General features: G+C 39.9%; 2 protein-coding genes and 1 pseudogene across 4 annotated transcripts; all 3 read right to left on the bottom strand.

The window, feature by feature from the left end:
• Positions 1-981: 981 nt before the first annotated feature.
• On the bottom strand, positions 982-7,093 carry LOC115690049 (short-chain dehydrogenase TIC 32, chloroplastic-like). 3 transcript variants are annotated; one of them, XM_030616282.2, is made up of 10 exons: positions 6,950-7,093; positions 5,624-5,850; positions 5,470-5,536; positions 4,191-4,219; positions 3,905-4,113; positions 3,344-3,462; positions 2,796-2,891; positions 2,592-2,664; positions 2,147-2,300; positions 982-1,744 (listed from the first exon to the last, which is right to left on the bottom strand). In XM_030616282.2, exons 2-10 carry the CDS (start codon positions 5,837-5,839, stop codon positions 1,580-1,582), a joined length of 1,128 nt encoding a protein of 375 aa, XP_030472142.1. In that variant the 5' UTR covers positions 5,840-5,850; positions 6,950-7,093; the 3' UTR covers positions 982-1,579. The 3 variants fall into 3 exon arrangements, with proteins under 3 accessions (XP_030472142.1, XP_056173531.1, XP_056173532.1); XM_056317556.1 differs by lacking the exon at positions 6,950-7,093 and adding an exon at positions 6,703-6,943 and having other exon boundaries at positions 2,541-2,664; XM_056317557.1 differs by lacking the exon at positions 6,950-7,093 and adding an exon at positions 6,729-6,943 and having other exon boundaries at positions 2,541-2,664.
• A 1,744-nt stretch (positions 7,094-8,837) lies between these two features.
• On the bottom strand, positions 8,838-9,922 carry LOC115690014 (probable aquaporin NIP5-1; annotated as a pseudogene).
• Positions 9,923-14,421: 4,499 nt separating this feature from the next.
• Positions 14,422-15,841, bottom strand: LOC115664542 (probable aquaporin NIP5-1). Its single transcript, XM_056317636.1, has 4 exons — positions 15,680-15,841; positions 14,882-15,301; positions 14,708-14,769; positions 14,422-14,620 (listed from the first exon to the last, which is right to left on the bottom strand). Exons 1-4 carry the CDS (start codon positions 15,839-15,841, stop codon positions 14,422-14,424), a joined length of 843 nt encoding a protein of 280 aa, XP_056173611.1.
• Between the last annotated feature and the right edge of the window lie 1,494 nt (positions 15,842-17,335).

Here is a 17,335-nt window from a genome sequence, read left to right as displayed (position 1 = left end):
TAAACATTTTCCCAAGTCCCATTCAGAACCTGTGACACCCTTTCATTTTAATCATTTCTATAATGAAGCAGAAGATCACTGGCTTTGACATCACCAATGTAAGCACTCCAAGAGGTGAGACCTTATGCAGAAGTATTAAAAACTAAAGATGGGTGGCGAAGATAAGGAGAATAGCTGTTTAAAATTAAACCCTTTTCAATTCCCATTTAGAACAAAAATGTGATGGACCTGAGTAAATCCTTAAAAGGCTTAAGGGGAGACAGAAGAAGGAATTCCCTGGTAATTGTGGAGGGATCTCCCTGTAAGTTAACTCCACATTCCTTCTCTCCCAAGAAGAAAAACAATGGGAGGGACACATGGGGGCCTCCTGGATGGAGAGGGTATAATCCATGTAAGCTCCGGTTGACTATTTCTAGGTAGGCTGGTATAGTAGCCACCCGTGCCTAGGGTGACAGGAGAGGAGCTTCGGCTCCTGCTGGTAGGCCCATGCTTACACATAGTGACAAGTAACTGTTTTGCCTGCGAGTATCCCTGGTTCTTGATAGTGTGCGTAGCTGCGTGTAAAGATGCTTTTCTAGGGTAAATTCGCACTTGAAATCCTAAGATTTATTTTCAGTATTTTACATTTGCTCCAATCAACTCCTGAAACATTTTTTAGGAAAATATTTTTCAATGAATAAAACAAAGAGTTAGGTTAATTTGCACTTTTCAACGTTAATTCAGAACTCCGTGTTCTTTTAGTTACTTGAACTCTAATGGCTAAAATGTGTGCGACTCAATCACACCTTTTGATAACGATTTAACACTTGATTTCACCGATTAAATATATTTAGTACTTAATTACATTTCGCCTTATGTTTAGGATTTTCATTTTATTATATTTTCTTGTAAGGTGGGGGGGGGGGGGGCGTGTTTAATAAACCGTACCTCATCTCATCATTGAAAGAGACATGATTGACGTGAAAAACACTAACAATACTAAAACGCAGACATGATTGACGTAGAGATTCTTACAAGAAAATCCAATAGAAAGAAGTCTCTCTAGTCTCTGACGCATGGCATGACCTCGTCTTGGAGTGTGATAGTGTTCTGCAATAGCTCTGACATATTCAAGTCAAGAAGGCCCACGATGCATGTGATGCAACCAAAGATTTCCATTCCATATTTCTCTGGTAACTATTCATGTTTACCTCCTGTGAACCGAAGGACAAGACCAATCCATAAAGCTGCGGAGGATTAAGAACAACCAGCCATAAGCTGTTGATAAATTCGGTTAATCGTTCGAAGCTTAAGTTAGCGAATCATTTAAAAGTTTAAGCAAATGACTAAAAATGTCAGATGTCAAATAGAAGGAAAATCTGCAGAGTCAACATCCGCGTCGGCTCAACGATGGCATATCAACAACTAAGGGAAAAATCTGCTCCTAAATATTTATCCGAAACTGTAAATGAGGATCACGTTGCACTTGTGTAACTCCTTTAACGCAGATCGATGGTCATACTCCAGCTAGCTTTGTCAGAAGTTTGAGGACTCTAGACGGACAGGCTCTAATTGCAAGAAGACTTGTTCCCTTAAATGCTCATCTTTGTTCTGCGCTGGAAGTACTTTTAGCAGATAGCTGTGCCTCCAGAAACAAATCGCACGAGGTGGCCCACAATTCTCTGGCAAGTTTGGCGTCGTACGAAAGTGAAGAAGAGTTGATAGTCCGGCCCTTCCCACCAAAGAAATACACACCAGAAATTTCCTGTATTTGCAAGACAGCTATTTAATGTGGCTATTTGTAAGCATTGTTCCAACATGTAATAGCTGCTGCATAAGATTGATACCACAGATTATCAGCAGAGAATGGAAATTCAATTCCAGAAACACATACTCTCATACCGTATCAACAATAATGGAATTCACGTCAGATGTTAGTGCGACCTCAATTGAGGATAAAACCAGATAGACTCATCCAAGATGGTTTAGATGAGTGAAGCACCAGTATAGGAATGTTTAAGACCACCCCATTTAGTGGAAAATATTCATTAACACCCACCATGTGTGACTCTTGTCGCCTACTGAGATGAAACCCAAGTGATTTATCGCAGTCCCATCTAGCAAATAGCAGAAAATAAAGATAACGATTGCAGTCAGAAAAACTCACTGGAGAGGCAAGGGCTGCATCCAGAATTGAGTTGACCGCACTTTCAGGTGAATCCAAAAGGCCCATTGCAGTTAAAACTGCAAAAGCTGTGTAGGAAAGGTAAGGGGGAACTTCTCGCATGATACTGGTTTTCACCACTCCAGGATCCACAGCACTACAATAAAAAAGAAACAGAAGAGAATGTCTTAATTTTGATGCCAGAATGTATTCATACACAAGATTATAGAGAAAGTGAATCTACAAAGTCTAAAAACATCTTCCTGCTTATAATCATCTAGCATGATCTCTCTGACAACCCAATACCAGGTTATTAGCTAAAAAGGGATAGGTCATGGAATTCTGGAAATTGGAAAGTTCAAATTTAAGTACCGTACAAACTTAAGGGTGAGATTACACTGTCCTACAAGAATGTGAAATCCAGAGTAGCAGAATTGTTGATACATACACAATGGAAACATGACAGGAACTTTCTGAGCGAAGCCGTCGATGAAGTTCGTATGAGAACAGTAGAAGGCATACTGTAAACAAATAGGAAACTCTTACTAAAGTTGAGATAAGAAGCAATATTTGCTTCTCGAATAGTGCTGTATCTTTCATTCTATCCTTTTCTTTTAGTTGCTAGGCTTCTTGAAAAACATATTTAACTTACATTTTGAATAGCCATATATCCGTGCACATGGATACTGTTTCATCCTGAAGGAACTCTTCCCAGTAACACTTTCCTTGTCAAACATCATACCACGTACTGACGATGAGAAAGACCAAGGAAAAGATAATTTTAAATAAAAAATAAAAAACCATGACTCTAAACCTAGTATAACAAGTGCACTACGACAGAAACTGCGCAAAGAAGAAACTGGACAGCAAGAAACTACAAACAAACAATACCAACTATTTGACATCGTAAAAGAGTTCCACATATCAGACAAGGAGTACAGCTATATTGCACCTTCTAGTTTTAGCTTGCTATTTCAGGCACTGTAGAAGTCCTAGATGGACACTCTATTTAGTTCACTAATTGAACAAAAAAATGACATGCCATAAGGGTCAGCAAGCCCAGGTTTCACAGAGGAGCCTACTTGCAGGCACAAGATGCATCAACCCATGGCCACCAGCTGCAATGTATGTTCCACAGAATTTGGCCAAACAGACAATATAAATAAAAGCATTTCTGATCACAAAGTGAAAACATCTAACCGCTTCGATGCGTAAAAGATGTGAGATTGACTATCCGAGATGGAACAAGGCTGTTTCTGAGAAGTGGTAATAAATGCTTTGTCAGAAAGAATGCTCCCATGTAGTTTGTTGCCATCATCCTGGTGCAAAAAGATGAGGCGATAAGAATCAACAAGAGATCAGGCAACAATGCATTATCAAAGTCAGTAGAGACCAGGCAACAATGCATTATGAAAGATTGCATTTAATAAATTCCATTCCAAAAGAAAAGTTGCAAGGAGACAATGGAAATGGTGGCAGACGCCACTCGCTACTGAGGCAACAAATCTCGGCAAGTAAACTACGAGTTGACAAGCTATATAGGCAAATCAAAATCACTAGAACTTAAACTTTCACTTTGGATAGTGACGGCAGTATTAGCGTACTTATTTACAAGTTAGAAGACATGCATCATCATTTGTAAAAACTAAAACAACAGAACATATAATCTCCACAGCAACTGGTGTAGTGTTCAAATTGCCAAACATTTAGATATTTGGAAAGAATATTGCACAAAACTTTCCATGGCAATAAGATAATTACTCATCAAAGCCTTCAGCTGTAATTCTCCTGGATGTTGCCAATATTCCAGCATTATTTATCAGAAGTTGGACCGAAGCATGCATATTTGATTCCACCAGCCATTGCTCAAGGGAGCATCTGAAGTGTAAGATTGATTGGATAGATGATATGTCAACTTGAAAAGCTTTAAGATGGGCATCCTTATTGTGTTTACAAATCTCTGCCACTCTCTGTGACCCAAAAACAACGATCATCAAGAGCATCGTGTAGAGGAAAGAAGTTAAAACGGATGCCGCACAATAAGTACCTTCGACAACCTATGAGCAGACCGTCCAACTGCAGAGAGAGCATGAATTTCAGTCAAATAACTGTACCTGTATGGATCAAAACTCATTCTTCTTGTAACAAAGAAAAGATGCATTTTGCATTATCTCTAAGGACAACAAACAGTCATTTGTACGTTAGTTGTCTTGTTTAGCCATTGACAAGTTTTTCTCTTTGCTTGAATCACCATGTAAAGACCAGAGAACATTCATATATCAATCCATAACTCTTCCTATGAGAGTGTTCATCATGGGCTGGTTGTGGCATTTACGTAGACAGCCTAGTTCTTTTTTGTTCCCCCCATGTAGCAATTGATAATCATGTCAAGTCACTTCTCAACAAGATACTCACTTGGCTTCAAAAAGGCTAGACAAAGGTAGAGGTGGGACAACATGTAAGCTCTTTTAGATAACTCACGCTGAAGGTAATGTCATCATCATCCTTTCTTGTGATAACTTAACAGAAGTCATATCTGATTCATTTGACACTGAAGTACTTTTTTCCTCTTTTGGGGTTTGGGTTGGGGGAAGAGAATCAGAATCTGGATATTTTAATTGTCCGCACACAGTGTCGGAGCCAGAAATCTGTATTCTTTTTTTTTTTTTTGGGGGGGGGGGGCGGAGAGAGCAATATTTAAGACCACGAATATGTGAAAAAAAGAAAAAAGTTAAATATTAAATACATTAAACTTCACATCTCACTTTATTTGTGTTCATGAAGGAATAAAATCAATTTTGAATGCTAAGTGAGATAGAAACAAAAAAAGGGTAATTCAAAATTAATGTCTAGCCGATACGATCTTTCAGATAATGAAATTCGTATTTATAAATATATGTTGGTATTGCATTAACATAGAAACTCAAACTTATTGGTGAATAGTTTCTACCAATTCTGAAAAAATATAAACCATATCTGTCTTATAAAAAAACTAATACAAGAAATATTAACTTAGAAACGGTTTTTAATAACTTGAGTTTAATGAAAAGTATCGGTAATTGCTAAAAACAACATCGAAGAATGGCTTGAGTTAAGTATGGGACCACTCAAACAATATCTTCTTTTTTTTTTTGGTTGGGGTTGGGGGCGGGGCAGGGGGAGCTGTGCGTGGACTCAAATGGCACAATGGCTAAGCAAACTGTACTGTCAATTATAATCAAGATGATCCAGCACAAGCAATCATAGAAAATCCAAGCATGGGGTTGGACAAAGTGTTGCTACATCCATATCAAAGGAATGAGGAGCACAACAGACTGCGACATTACCAAGGACAACAGTGAAACCTTCTTTTGAAAGAGCATAAGCAGCAGCGGCCCCCAAGCCAGATGTAGCCTGCAGGCAAAAGCCAGAGAAATCTCTCGGTACAGTAGGATAATCTAATGAAGGACACTTGCTACTAGCAAAAGAAATCTATCTTACGCCAGTGATAATGCAGAGAGGTCTCACAGGAACTTCTACATTGGCATTTCGAGGGTATGAAACAATTCGAACAAAAAGACCATGGCTGAAGAATGGCAAGTATGAGGCCAACAAAGAAAACGTCCAGAGTACCGCCATTATCCAGAAGTCTACCGTACAAATGAAACGGACAGCCTCGACCAACTCCTTTGACATTATTCTCATCTTTGCGACCATAGAGTTCTTACCTGAATTGGCAAAGTCAAAACAAGGACAGACCAAGTTCAACATACCAATAAATCCAATAGAAAAGTATACATGCATGGTAAATTCTTTAAGTTTATTGGACTGAGCAGTGGAAACTCAAATACAAAGCAAGCGAATGTCACAATTAGGTACAGGAGAGACCCAATCTAGGAAGAAAACATGCACCCTCACGTGACAAGTGCAGCAAAATGAGTGCCTAGTTATTTGACAGTCAGAGTTGAAACCTTGGCCTTCAGCCTACATGAAAACTTTTAGTAACTTTGAGCGAGGTAAGAACTAGACAAATTTCACCATGTGACTTGATTAAGCATCTCGGGGAAATCAACAATACAGAGTTTAATGTTCTAGTTCGTAAATTCCGTGTCCTTTTCATTGTCATGTATGAAGGCTGGGTTCCCTATTGTTTAGAAAATATAGCTTTAAAGTGTCTTGATGCCCCCGCGTCTCCCAACCACTGCGAACAGAGACACAAGTCAAGATATCAAATGTTAAATCCAGTCTTACCAAATTTATACATCACGATACACAACCTAGGGAGCTCGCTTCATCAGTTACGGCATTAATGCATTGTGCTCATCCAGAGTAAAAAGGACACCATCAAAATTAAGATTCACAGAGATAGCAAATACGACAGCTTATTTCAAAATGAAATTTTCTTCATCACCAGTCTCCAAACCTTCATCAAAATTCGACATTTACTCATCCTCAACCACGTTTGCAACACACGCAGCTATATAATTCTCATATACCAGCAGAATTCGTCAAAATTCCACACAATTCAAACGGACCTACACCCACGTCACCGATAAACAAGTTTTTCGCCAAGAGTCAACCTTTATGCCAACTCAAGCTTGCTCACCCCCTAATAACGCACCCCCATGAAGCGTGCTCTCAGAGGCATTTCGTCAAACACATGGGAGCTATTGAAATATCCGGGCAGAGTCTTGCACCATCCCCGGTGCACGCGGGCGTCACGAAAGCAGAAAGCTTGCGGAAGCGGTCGCAGACACGCGTGCGGACCAGTAGCAACCCATTGCAACGAAAACGAGAAGGGTACACCGGGAAACGAAAGGCACTCACAAGGCACGTGAAGGGTCGAAGGAACTGAAGGAAGGCGAGAGATGGGTCCTTCTGCGAGCGTTGATCGAGCACTGACGTATCGAGGCGCATCGACCCGACAAAGCTCTGATAGATTGACTGATAAGAAAAATCCCAAAGCTGTTTGAAAAGTTCAAAGCAGGATGACGAATATCCGTCGAGCAAATGCGTTCACATTAATTACGAATGGAAGGATTAATAGTATGAAAAACTTCAATTTAATATATATATAATAAATTTACTCTAAAATAATTTTTTGATCGATAAAAATCTTAAATTGGTACATTTGTGATAAATTTATCCCAAACTAATCTTTTAACCAACAAAAACTCTAAATTTGTGCACATGTTAAAAAGTTATCCTCCGTTAGTTTCCGTTAAATTGGATTAATACACGTGTAACAAACGGATGGTAAAACCCCAAACTGGTACGTGTCATTTAACTCGGCAATCCGACAATAAAATTTAACGAAAACTAACGAAAGGTAAATTTATCACAGGTGTACCAATTTGGAGTTTTTAGTGGTTAAAAAATTTGTTTGAGATAAATTTGTCATGAGTGTAACAGTTTGGGGTTTTTCGTGATATTAACCCTAAAGAAAATTAAGTGGGAAAGTTTTCATTTATCAAATTCACTAACATAATTTCAACTATTACGCCTCTTGAAAAATCAAATCTATAATAATGAAACTGGGATTTTACCCGTGAAAACGATTAAATTTTACCCATTAATACCTTTAGTATTAGAATCTTAAGAAAAAATGACTCCCAAAATACACGAAAATTTTAGGGTAAATGACACATATGATCCATGAATTTTAATCCAATGTGCAATGTGGTCTCTAAACTTTAATGTAGTCCCTAACTTTAGTCTACTATGCAATGTCATCCCTAAACTTTTAATTTGTTCAATATGATCCTAAGAATTTTGGTACATATTCAATTTAGTTCCTAAACTGCATGAATATAATAAATGTGGTCCTTGAATTTAAATTAATGGAAGGATAACACTGATCATTTTGATATAGTTTATAGACTAAATTGAACATGTCGTAAAAGTCGAAGCACCACATTGAACAAATTAAAAGTTCATGGATGATATTGTATATTGGACCAAAGTTCATGGACCATATTGAACAAATTTAAAGTCCGGGAACCACAATGCACATAAAGCCAAAGTTTAGGAACCATTTGTGTCATTATCAAAAAAAATTTAAAATAACAGAAGTTCGGAACATCATGAGATATGCAAAATCACTGTACCTTTGTGATGTGAACTAGAATTTTATTTCGCAAATGTTGAGATTAGCAACAACTGTGTCAGCATTTCGAATTCAGTTACAATAAGCTAATTAAACACACTTCATAGAAAAAAAAAAGTAACATGAATTCTAAGTGCCTTCCGATGATCCTCGAGTGAACACGGGTGGAGTCATCGGACCCTGTTATTGCCCAGTAGAGATGATTATTAAGCGCGCGGCATCCTCGCTCGAGCCTTCTGATCGGGCTTAAATTTTTGTGCACATTTGCTCATCTTAAAGTTCTTATACACAAATCTCCAGAGTGGATCAAGTTTGGCTCGAGCCTTCAAGCCCTTGTGGCTCAGGCTAAGTTTGGCGCGTCTGTAGTCCGTCGGGCCTATGTTAAATTGATGACCTCGTGTCGCATGCTCGAATTTGCCACATCGGTGAGGCCGTGTTTGGTAATTCGATGGTGTTAACTAACGGTTGACGACAAAAGACTCGACAAGATGCGAAAGATAAAAGGAATACATTGAACGAAAAAATAGTTACAGGACCCAATCACAGGATCATCGCACTACTTCGAGGACTAAAATTTGTAATTAACTAATCATACATCAAAAGGGGGGAAACAAGAAGAACTAACATGACCATCATTATAGCACTAACATTTATATCCATGGAGAATTCTTGTCCAATACTACCACGCGTAAATCCTAGCTAATTGCTATTTATCCTGGCGAAACCGCCGGGGTCTAGCTTTCGGAGTCATCAATGGCACGACCACCCTCAACGTCTGAAGCTCGTCCTCCTCCGGCGCGGCGGCTCAGCCTCATGGGCTTTAAGCTTCACGGCTTTGTAAGTCGCAGCACCAGCTATGGCTCCGAGCGGAGGAGCCACCATGTACATCCACAGTCCTTTGTAATTTCCTGCTGCCACAGCCGGGCCGAGAGTCCTCACGGGGTTCATGGAACCACCGGTCGACATCCTATATTTCCCAGCAACATTGTTAAAGAACATTACGAAAGCTCAAGTTCTGTAAAAGCGTCGGCACTCGCACGAAGGTAAGTACTTGTAATACAATTCTTACCCTGTTAAAAGAATGCCGAGCAGCACTGATGCTCCAATTGCAATACCTGCCAAATCTCCTACCTATCATCATGAAAAGAACGAACGCATAATTATATAGGTCGATAAAGTAAATCTATGTGAACTGGATACATGATATGTATAAATGCAACGAGTAACAGATAGAGGAAGAGTCGATGTGCAGCGTAGCAACGACATACCGCGCGAGTGTCGGTTGCCACCGCGACGATCACAAACATGAGAAGGAAAGTGGCGAGAAACTCGAGAGCAAACGCCTGTCCAATATCCATCGAAGGCACCGTGACGCCACCGTTGGCGAACGGATGGAAAACGCCCTTGAGGACGAATGAAGCGCACATCGAGCCCATGACCTGCGCAGTGATGTAGCCGGGTACTTGGATCCATGAAAAGTACCGGATCACTGCAAGGGCGATTGTCACTGATGGGTTCAGGTGGGCTCCCGATATGTGACCGATTGAGAAAACTACGATCATCACAGCCAGTCCGGCGCACGCCGCGTTCCCAAGCAACGTCTCCGCTCCGCTATACTTTTGGTTCACAATGGGCCCGCCCACCGCGCAAAGTATTAAGAAGAAGGTTCCGACAAATTCTGCTCCGACCTACATCGTTCATGTAAATCTAAATAAGAAATTCTATCCTATCTTTCTTTTTTGGTTTCACTCATTATGAAAAAGATATAAGAACTATCCTTATAGAGTCAATTTTTGTTATGGTATTGTCTTTCCAGGTATATATATGGCCATATAAATGGGACTAGGCTTAAATATGTTTGAGCTACTAAAGCTCAATTTGAATATCATTTTATGCTACAACAGTCAGCAAGCCTGTCTAATCTTACTATTCTTCGAAGGTTGATTGGGTTTACCTTCCGCAACGGATCATACTTATCCGGCTTGAGATACCGAACACCTTCAGTCGCATCGTCGATCGGCATGCGCATGCAACGTACCACGGACTTGTCCTCCGGCGACAGTGAGTCCACTTGCAACGTCACCGCAGCAAACTCCACGGTCGCTGATTCAGACATCTTCCTCAGCCCAACAACTTGCTGGAGGAGATTAGGGAAACCCGAATATCGCGAAAAAAAAAAAGGAAGGTTACAGCGTTGTCTTCTACGACGCACGAGAAGATCAATGAAAAGAAAGATCGAAGGGTGGTGTTTATGAGGGAGAGAGCCTTCGATCTGTTGCCTCTCCGTCTATGAATTGCATAGAAGAAGCAGCGACCCCGGGAAGCATTTTATAGGAGGAGCCGATGGCTTGACACATCTGCATCATCTTCTTCTTCATTCGTCAAGATATTGACTTGCTCATGAGGATCCGGTCATCCATAGTTGTTCAGACTGTGTTTTGACTGAATCTAGGGCTACTGTACACAAGTAAATGATATGGATGCTCATCACTCTAATTTTGACTCGGTTTGGCATGCTCAGGGAGACATGGAGGGGATGTTTCTATTTCTGAATTTTAGGTTTGCAACTCTCTATTGTACATCATATAATAAGTATATAAGACCAATTCCATATGGGGAAGATTCAGAAAAAATGGGCTTTTTTGGGCCCCGTTAGATTTCTGCACAAGTTGGTAAGTGTCGAAAAGTCAAAGAAATGAGATTTCAGGCACGTAACGAATTTGATTGGCGACTCTGCTCTTTTGCTCGTTAACAGATTTGGGTTCGCGCAAAGAAAAAGAACAAATGCTGGAAGCACATAGTCTAGTGATGACAAAAGTTGGTAAATCACTTTAATTTAATTGTTAATTTCATATGAGAGTTTGTAAATTCAAAGTATTAAAAATAAAAGTTGATAGGTTAATACAAACATTGACAATTTGAAAACCATTAGAAAAAATTTGATAATTTCATAAAAGTATTGGTAAGTAATCAACAAGATATCTGGAAAAAAAAAACCATTGTTGATTTTTTTACCTATGATTTTTCTGCACTTAGCACTTGTATCAACACTTATTGAGATTTACCAGCATAAAAAAAACCCTGTATTTATTTACATGGAATATATGTGCTAGCTTGTTAAGCATGTTCTTCAAAAATAATTATTAGGAATATTTAGAAACACGCTGCCTTTAGTTTCATCCATTCAAAGTAGTAATAAACCTATCAAATTTGAATTATCAAAATAAGAGTTCAATATATAGTCAACTTATGGCATGATTTGCTTACCAAAATTATCGTGCATAATTGCATATTGTAGGAGAATATGGATAATTACAACTATTTCAAATCCAAATTAAACTGTTATCTACCTAACATGTTCACGTTGGCTAGGTTTTGGGACTTATTCAAACTGATCTCTCAAGCACAAGGAGGACAGAAAGAAAGCATGCTGGTGTGAATTGTCGACCATTGTAATATACAATATTTTGAAGTGGGGTTCGGCTAAACCTAGCTATAATCGATTGCATACTCTAACACGTTTGGGACCTAAGCAAGTCCTTACAATGCTTTATCACGGTTCTCGTCCGAACCTCGGGATCACTGAGATATAAAACTTCAAGAAGATATTCCCTCTCTCTGGGGAAGACAAAGATACAGGGGGAACTGGGAGTGCAAGGCATGTGGCACAGGCATAGGCACAGACACGTTAAAATAAAATAAAAAATGCATCCGTGAAGCCCACCCTACGGGATGGGAATAGGCTGCGAAGCCCTCTAGAGTTTTGATTCCCTTTCTTTGGTGAGGTAACCTCTTAAAGCTAAATTATCAAAATAGGATTTCAGTATTTATTCAACTTGCATGATTTGCTTATCAAAATTATCATGCATATCATAGGAGAATTAACTTTCATCAACCACATGATTAGCTTGTATGGATAACTACCCCTATTTCAAATCCAAACTAAACTGTATCTACCTAACATGTTCTTCACGTTGGCTAGGTTTTGTGACTTATTCAAACTGATCTCTCCAGCACAAAAAGGACAGAAGGAAAGCACGTTCATGTGAATTATTCACGATTAAAATATACTTAATGTTTAGAAGTGGGGTTCGGCTAAAACTTAGTATAATCGATCGCATACTCTTGCACGTTCACGACAAGAAACAACAGCGACGCTTGCATGACTTCGTCAATGCATGTTCAAAGGCACAGATGCCCTAATTTCACTGTACGTGAAGGTCTGAGATTTAGTGATCATTGTAAGGTCACACTCTCGTCGGAGTTGAATGTAAGTTTGAACAGAAAAGATTAAAACCAGTCTCTAGTTCAAGTTGATGAAGTAATCATTCATAAAAAATAAGTCATCAACGTTGTTTTGACATCTGAATCGATCACATACTCGAGCAGGAATGCCAAACTTCATTTTTAAATGCAAAGATACTTTGCTTTGATCACCATCTTTAATTTTTCTGAGCTGAAGAGTTTGCTCTTTTTACGTTATAAAGTTGCCACAATCATGAATAAGAATTTCAGAAGCATCTTCTTCTCCATGAAACAGCTTAAGATCTCACAAAGCAGGATCCGTGCTTTCATATCTTGAACTCTTGGCGATAGTCGATTCTTAGAAACCATCAAAAAGCAAGATTTTCACGTAAACACATCTTTAAGGTCCGAAGATGTCGCCACCGTCGACATGTACACCGCCAAAGGCCTCCTAACCATTGGCCACCGGTACTTAGATGTGAGGTCAGAACTTAATCGATGGTATTTTCCTTCATGTTTCAGCATATTTTTCGCATTGAGTTGGGGAGAGAAATCTGAAATCTCAGTACAAATCGAGGGTTTGAGAGCAATGTTTTTCATTGACACAGGACAAATGAGGATTTCAAAAATAGCCACGTTGAGAATGCAGTGAATGTGTCTTACATGCTCTTCACACCAGATGGAAGAGTTCAAAATCCTGACTTTCTCACTCAAGCAGCTGCAGTGTGCAAAAAAGAAGATCACTAGGTCGTGTCATGTTTTCATTTTCTTTTTGTAATTCGTGTTTTATCTCGTGTCGTCCAAAATGGGTCATCCAATATATACATATATGTTATGAGAGCGCTCACTTGTATTACTTGCCAAAAAAAGAATATATGTCCCCTAAATATCTCGATGTGATATGAATAATTCTATCGTCAAACTCCCCTTTATCATTATTCTTATCAAGCGTCGTACATTTCACAATACATATATTAATTAGGTTGCTTGTTACTCCTCCCTTTTCATTTTTATCCAATACTTTGAAAAAATGAAAGAAAAAGAAAAGGACAATAGCAGTTAAACTACATCCTTTACCAAGTTCTATTCAGTGCAGAACTATGGACGTTAGCGGCCTTCAATTTGTTCAAAGATAAAAGTTCTATTAAGCCTAGGCGCCTCATGGTGATCCTCGAATGAACATGGTCGGAGGAGCCACCGGGCCCTAGTTGTGGCCGCTAGAGGTGAATATTGAGCAGGCTCGGTCCCAGCTTGAGCCTTCAAGTCGGACCTAAATTTCTGTTCACTTTCTCCTCTAATAAATTTCTTGCATACAAATCTTCAGAGTGCGCTAGGCTTGGCTCGGACCGAATAGAGTCGAGCAGGACTTTCTCACTAAATGCCCTTGCCCTAACTTGCCCAAAAGTGTTCAAGTCCTTGTGGCTTGGTGCACCCGCAGTCCACCAAGCGCATGATAAGGTGTATCGCTCTGACCCTCGCCGGCTTTCGAGCGAGATTGGGCTTCTGCTCCCAGCCCTTGCACAACACCTCTTTCTCTCTCTCTCCGAATTCTCCCTTTTTGTTATTTTAACATTTTTATTTGTTTACCAAACTGATGATAGGGCATCACAATAAAAAATTTGCCACGTCAACGAAGCACGTAATAATCTAATAATGTTAACTAATGGTTAATGATAAAGGACTCGACAAGATGTGAAAGATAAAGAAACGCATTGAATGAAAAAATAGTTAGATGACCATATTACACGAACATTGATACTTCGAGGACTGAAATTGTAATCAACTAAATTTTACATCCAAAGGGAACTAACGTGACCATTAATAACTGTAGCATTATTCGGATACTATCTGGAATCTCAAGTTGGCCACATCTCATCTACTTTGCACCATGTTTGGTCAACCTTCTCCAGGCACGTCTGCTCCGGAGTCGTCGAGGACACAACCACCCTTAACGGCTGAAGCTTGTCCTCCTCCGACGTGGCGGCTCAGCCTCACACCCTCTAAGCTTCACGGCTGTGTAAGTCACAGCACCAGCAATGGCTCCAAGCGGAGGAGCCACCATGTACATCCACAAACCTTTGTAATTCCCCGCAGCCACGGCCGGGCCGAGAGTCCTCACGGGGTTCATGGAACCACCGGTCGACATCCTATCATCACGGTGTTATATATTCGGATTTCGCTCTATATTTTTTCCAAAGGTAAGAATAGGTAAGAATAGTAAATACAATTCTTACCCTGTTACAAGAATGTCAAGCAGCACTGTTGCTCCAATTGCAATACCTGCCAATTCTCCTACCTGTCATCATGTAAAATGCAACCAGAATATGGTTGGAGAGCTTTTGATGATCAATGGAATGAAACGAGCACAGATAGAGGAAGGGCGAATATACAACGTGGCAGTGTCATACCGCACGAGTGTCGGTTGCCACCGAGACTATCACAAACATGAGAAGGAAAGTGGCGAGAAATTCGAGAGCAAACGCCTGTCCAATATTCACCGAAGGCACCGTGACGCCACCGTTCGCAAAGGGATGGAAAACGCCCTTGAGGACATAGGAAGCGCATATCGAGCCCGCGACCTGCGCAGCGATGTAGCTAGGCACTTGGATCCATGGAAAGTGCCGAGTCACTGCAAAGGCGATCGTCACTGACGGATTCAGGTGAGCTCCCGATATGTGGCCGATCGAGAAAACTATGATCATCACAGCAACTCCAGAGCATGCCGCGTTCCCGATCAACGTCTCTACTCCGCCGTACTTTTGGTTCACAATGGGCCCGGCCACCGCGCAAAGTACCAGGAAGAAGGTTCCGACAAACTCTGCTCCGATCTGCAACGTTCACGTGAATCTAAGTAAGAATTTCTATTATACTTTTCTAACTCGGTTTCACTTTTCATGGAATACGAGAATGGAATATGAGAATGGTTTAGTTTCTATCGTAAACCTAGTCAATCCAATGCATAATCACCCTATATTTGCCCACAGCAATACCTGCATGCATGCAGCATTTTGGTCCGCTGGTAAAACGAAATAACCATATTAAATTATCCCAGAAAAACCCTACTGTTTTATCACCACCAAAATCATGGGAAAATCTCCAAGAATATAGAGAAGGACTGATTCATTAGTATCTAAGCAAGAGTAAAGCTTCACCCTAACTTTTTTAGCCACCTAATCTCACTCGGATTCGAGCTTTATCAGGCTTACCTTCCGCAACTGATCGTACTTATCCGGCTTGTGATTACGAACACCCTTGGTCGCATCGTCGATCGGCGTGCACTTGCATCGTATCGCGGACTCATCCTCCGGTGGCAAGGAGTTCGCTTCCCACGTTCCTGGAGCAAACTCCAGGGCCACTGATTCGGACATTTTCCTCAGTCGACAACTTGCTGGAGACTAGCGAAACCGGACAGAAGGCCAAACGTTGATTTCTAGGAAGCACGAGAGATCAGTGAGAAGAAAGATCGATGGTGGTGCTTATATACGGCGAGCCTTCAATCTGTTGCCTGCATCTATGAATTGCAGCCACGACGGAAAGCATCTCATACAAGAAGTCAACGGCGTTACGCATCTCCATCATCTTCTTCTTCTTCTTTACTAATATGCTATTGATTTGATCATAATGCTACAGCACTCATGCTTAATACTCGATATTTTATAGAAAATAAGCTATCATTTTCTCCGGAGTCAATGCTCCTCCTGAAACACCTATTTCCCGCGTTGGTAGATATTCCAAGAGAACTGGTAAGTATTGAAAAATTATTGATAAAAAAAGTTGCCAACTTTTATTTGAGTTAGTTCCCGAAATTTTGTTCAATTTTGCCTGTAATAAAATTCTTGTATACAAATCTCCAAAGTAGGTCGGGCTCGGCTCAGACCCAATAGAGTTGAGCAGAACTTTCTCACTAAATGCCTTTGCCCAAACTTGCCCAAAAAGTATACAAGTCCCTTGTCCCTCAGGCCAGGCTTGGTGCACCCACAGTCCACCAAGTCCATGGTAAGATGTATTGTTGGGAAAAATCCACAGGGAAAATGGAATCAAACATTGGGGGATGAATACACCGTTTTTGAGACATTATTTATCCCACAACATTACTAATAATTATTGGCAAAAATCCTCTAGGATACAATAAAGTCTCGAATGAGAATATCGTATGGCAATCCTGGTGTTTCTCCAAAACTCTAAAAGAGAAACAAATGGAGAATTAATGGTTTAATTTTGAGAAAGATACGAAAAGTGAAAAAAAGAAAATATTGAACAAAAAAACGTTAAATATATTTTAGCAAAACTTATGTTTGAGCATATACGACCTTTCAAAAGTTGTATTCCTCTTAAATAACCTCTAATAAGTAACTGCCAAATGAGACAAGACACCTCTTTGTTTGTCAAAGGGATAAACGCACTAGAAGTCTTAAAACTTGTCACAAAAGTGCAATTGAGTCCTAAAACTTTCAAAAAGTGCAAACAAGTCCTAAAACTTATCATGAAAGTACACTTGAGTCCTACAACTTTCAAAAAGTGCAAATAAATCCTAAAACTTGTCACGAAAGTACAAACAAGTCCTAAAACTTGTCACAAAAGTGCAAAAAAGTCCTAAAACTTTCAAAAAGTACAATCAATGGAAGGACTTAATTAAACCAATTTGACAAGTTTTAGGACTTGTTTGCGCTTTTTTAAAGTTTTAAGACTCAAGTGCACTTTCATGACAAGTTTTAGGATTTGTTTGCACTTTTTGAAAGTTTTAGGATTCAATTGCACTTTCGTGACAAGTTTTAGGACTTTAAATGCACTTATCCCTTTGTCAAACAATACCAACATGTATGGCTCCAACCCTCATCGGCTTTTGGGTGTGATTCGGCTGT

The sequence above is a fragment of the Syzygium oleosum genome, unplaced genomic scaffold (genome assembly GCF_021117445.2).
Source record: "Syzygium oleosum isolate NSW1041296 unplaced genomic scaffold, Sole_v2.1 Sole_v2.14, whole genome shotgun sequence".
Classification (NCBI taxonomy): domain Eukaryota; kingdom Viridiplantae; phylum Streptophyta; class Magnoliopsida; order Myrtales; family Myrtaceae; genus Syzygium; species Syzygium oleosum.
Note: the sequence above shows the minus strand (reverse complement) of the source record. Positions and strands in the feature narration are given on the sequence as shown.

Bases quoted from the DNA above. Each gene is read 5' to 3' on its own strand.
- LOC115690049 (XM_056317556.1), bottom strand. From the start codon at position 5,839: ATGGTCGCAAAGATGAGAATAATGTCAAAGGAGTTGGTCGAGGCTGTC. The intron at 2,892-3,343 runs GTTAGATGTTTT...TCTCATCGTCAG, and splicing joins ATCTTTTACGCATCGAAGCG to TACGTGGTATGATGTTTGAC. The intron at 1,745-2,146 runs GTGAGTTTTTCT...TTGCAAATACAG, and splicing joins ATGCAGCCCTTGCCTCTCCA to GAAATTTCTGGTGTGTATTT.
- LOC115664542 (XM_056317636.1), bottom strand. From the start codon at position 15,841: ATGTCCGAATCAGTGGCCCTGGAGTTTGCTCCAGGAACGTGGGAAGCG. The intron at 15,302-15,679 runs GTAAGCCTGATA...TGAACGTTGCAG, and splicing joins AGTACGATCAGTTGCGGAAG to ATCGGAGCAGAGTTTGTCGG. The intron at 14,770-14,881 runs GTATGACACTGC...ACATGATGACAG, and splicing joins TGGCAACCGACACTCGTGCG to GTAGGAGAATTGGCAGGTAT.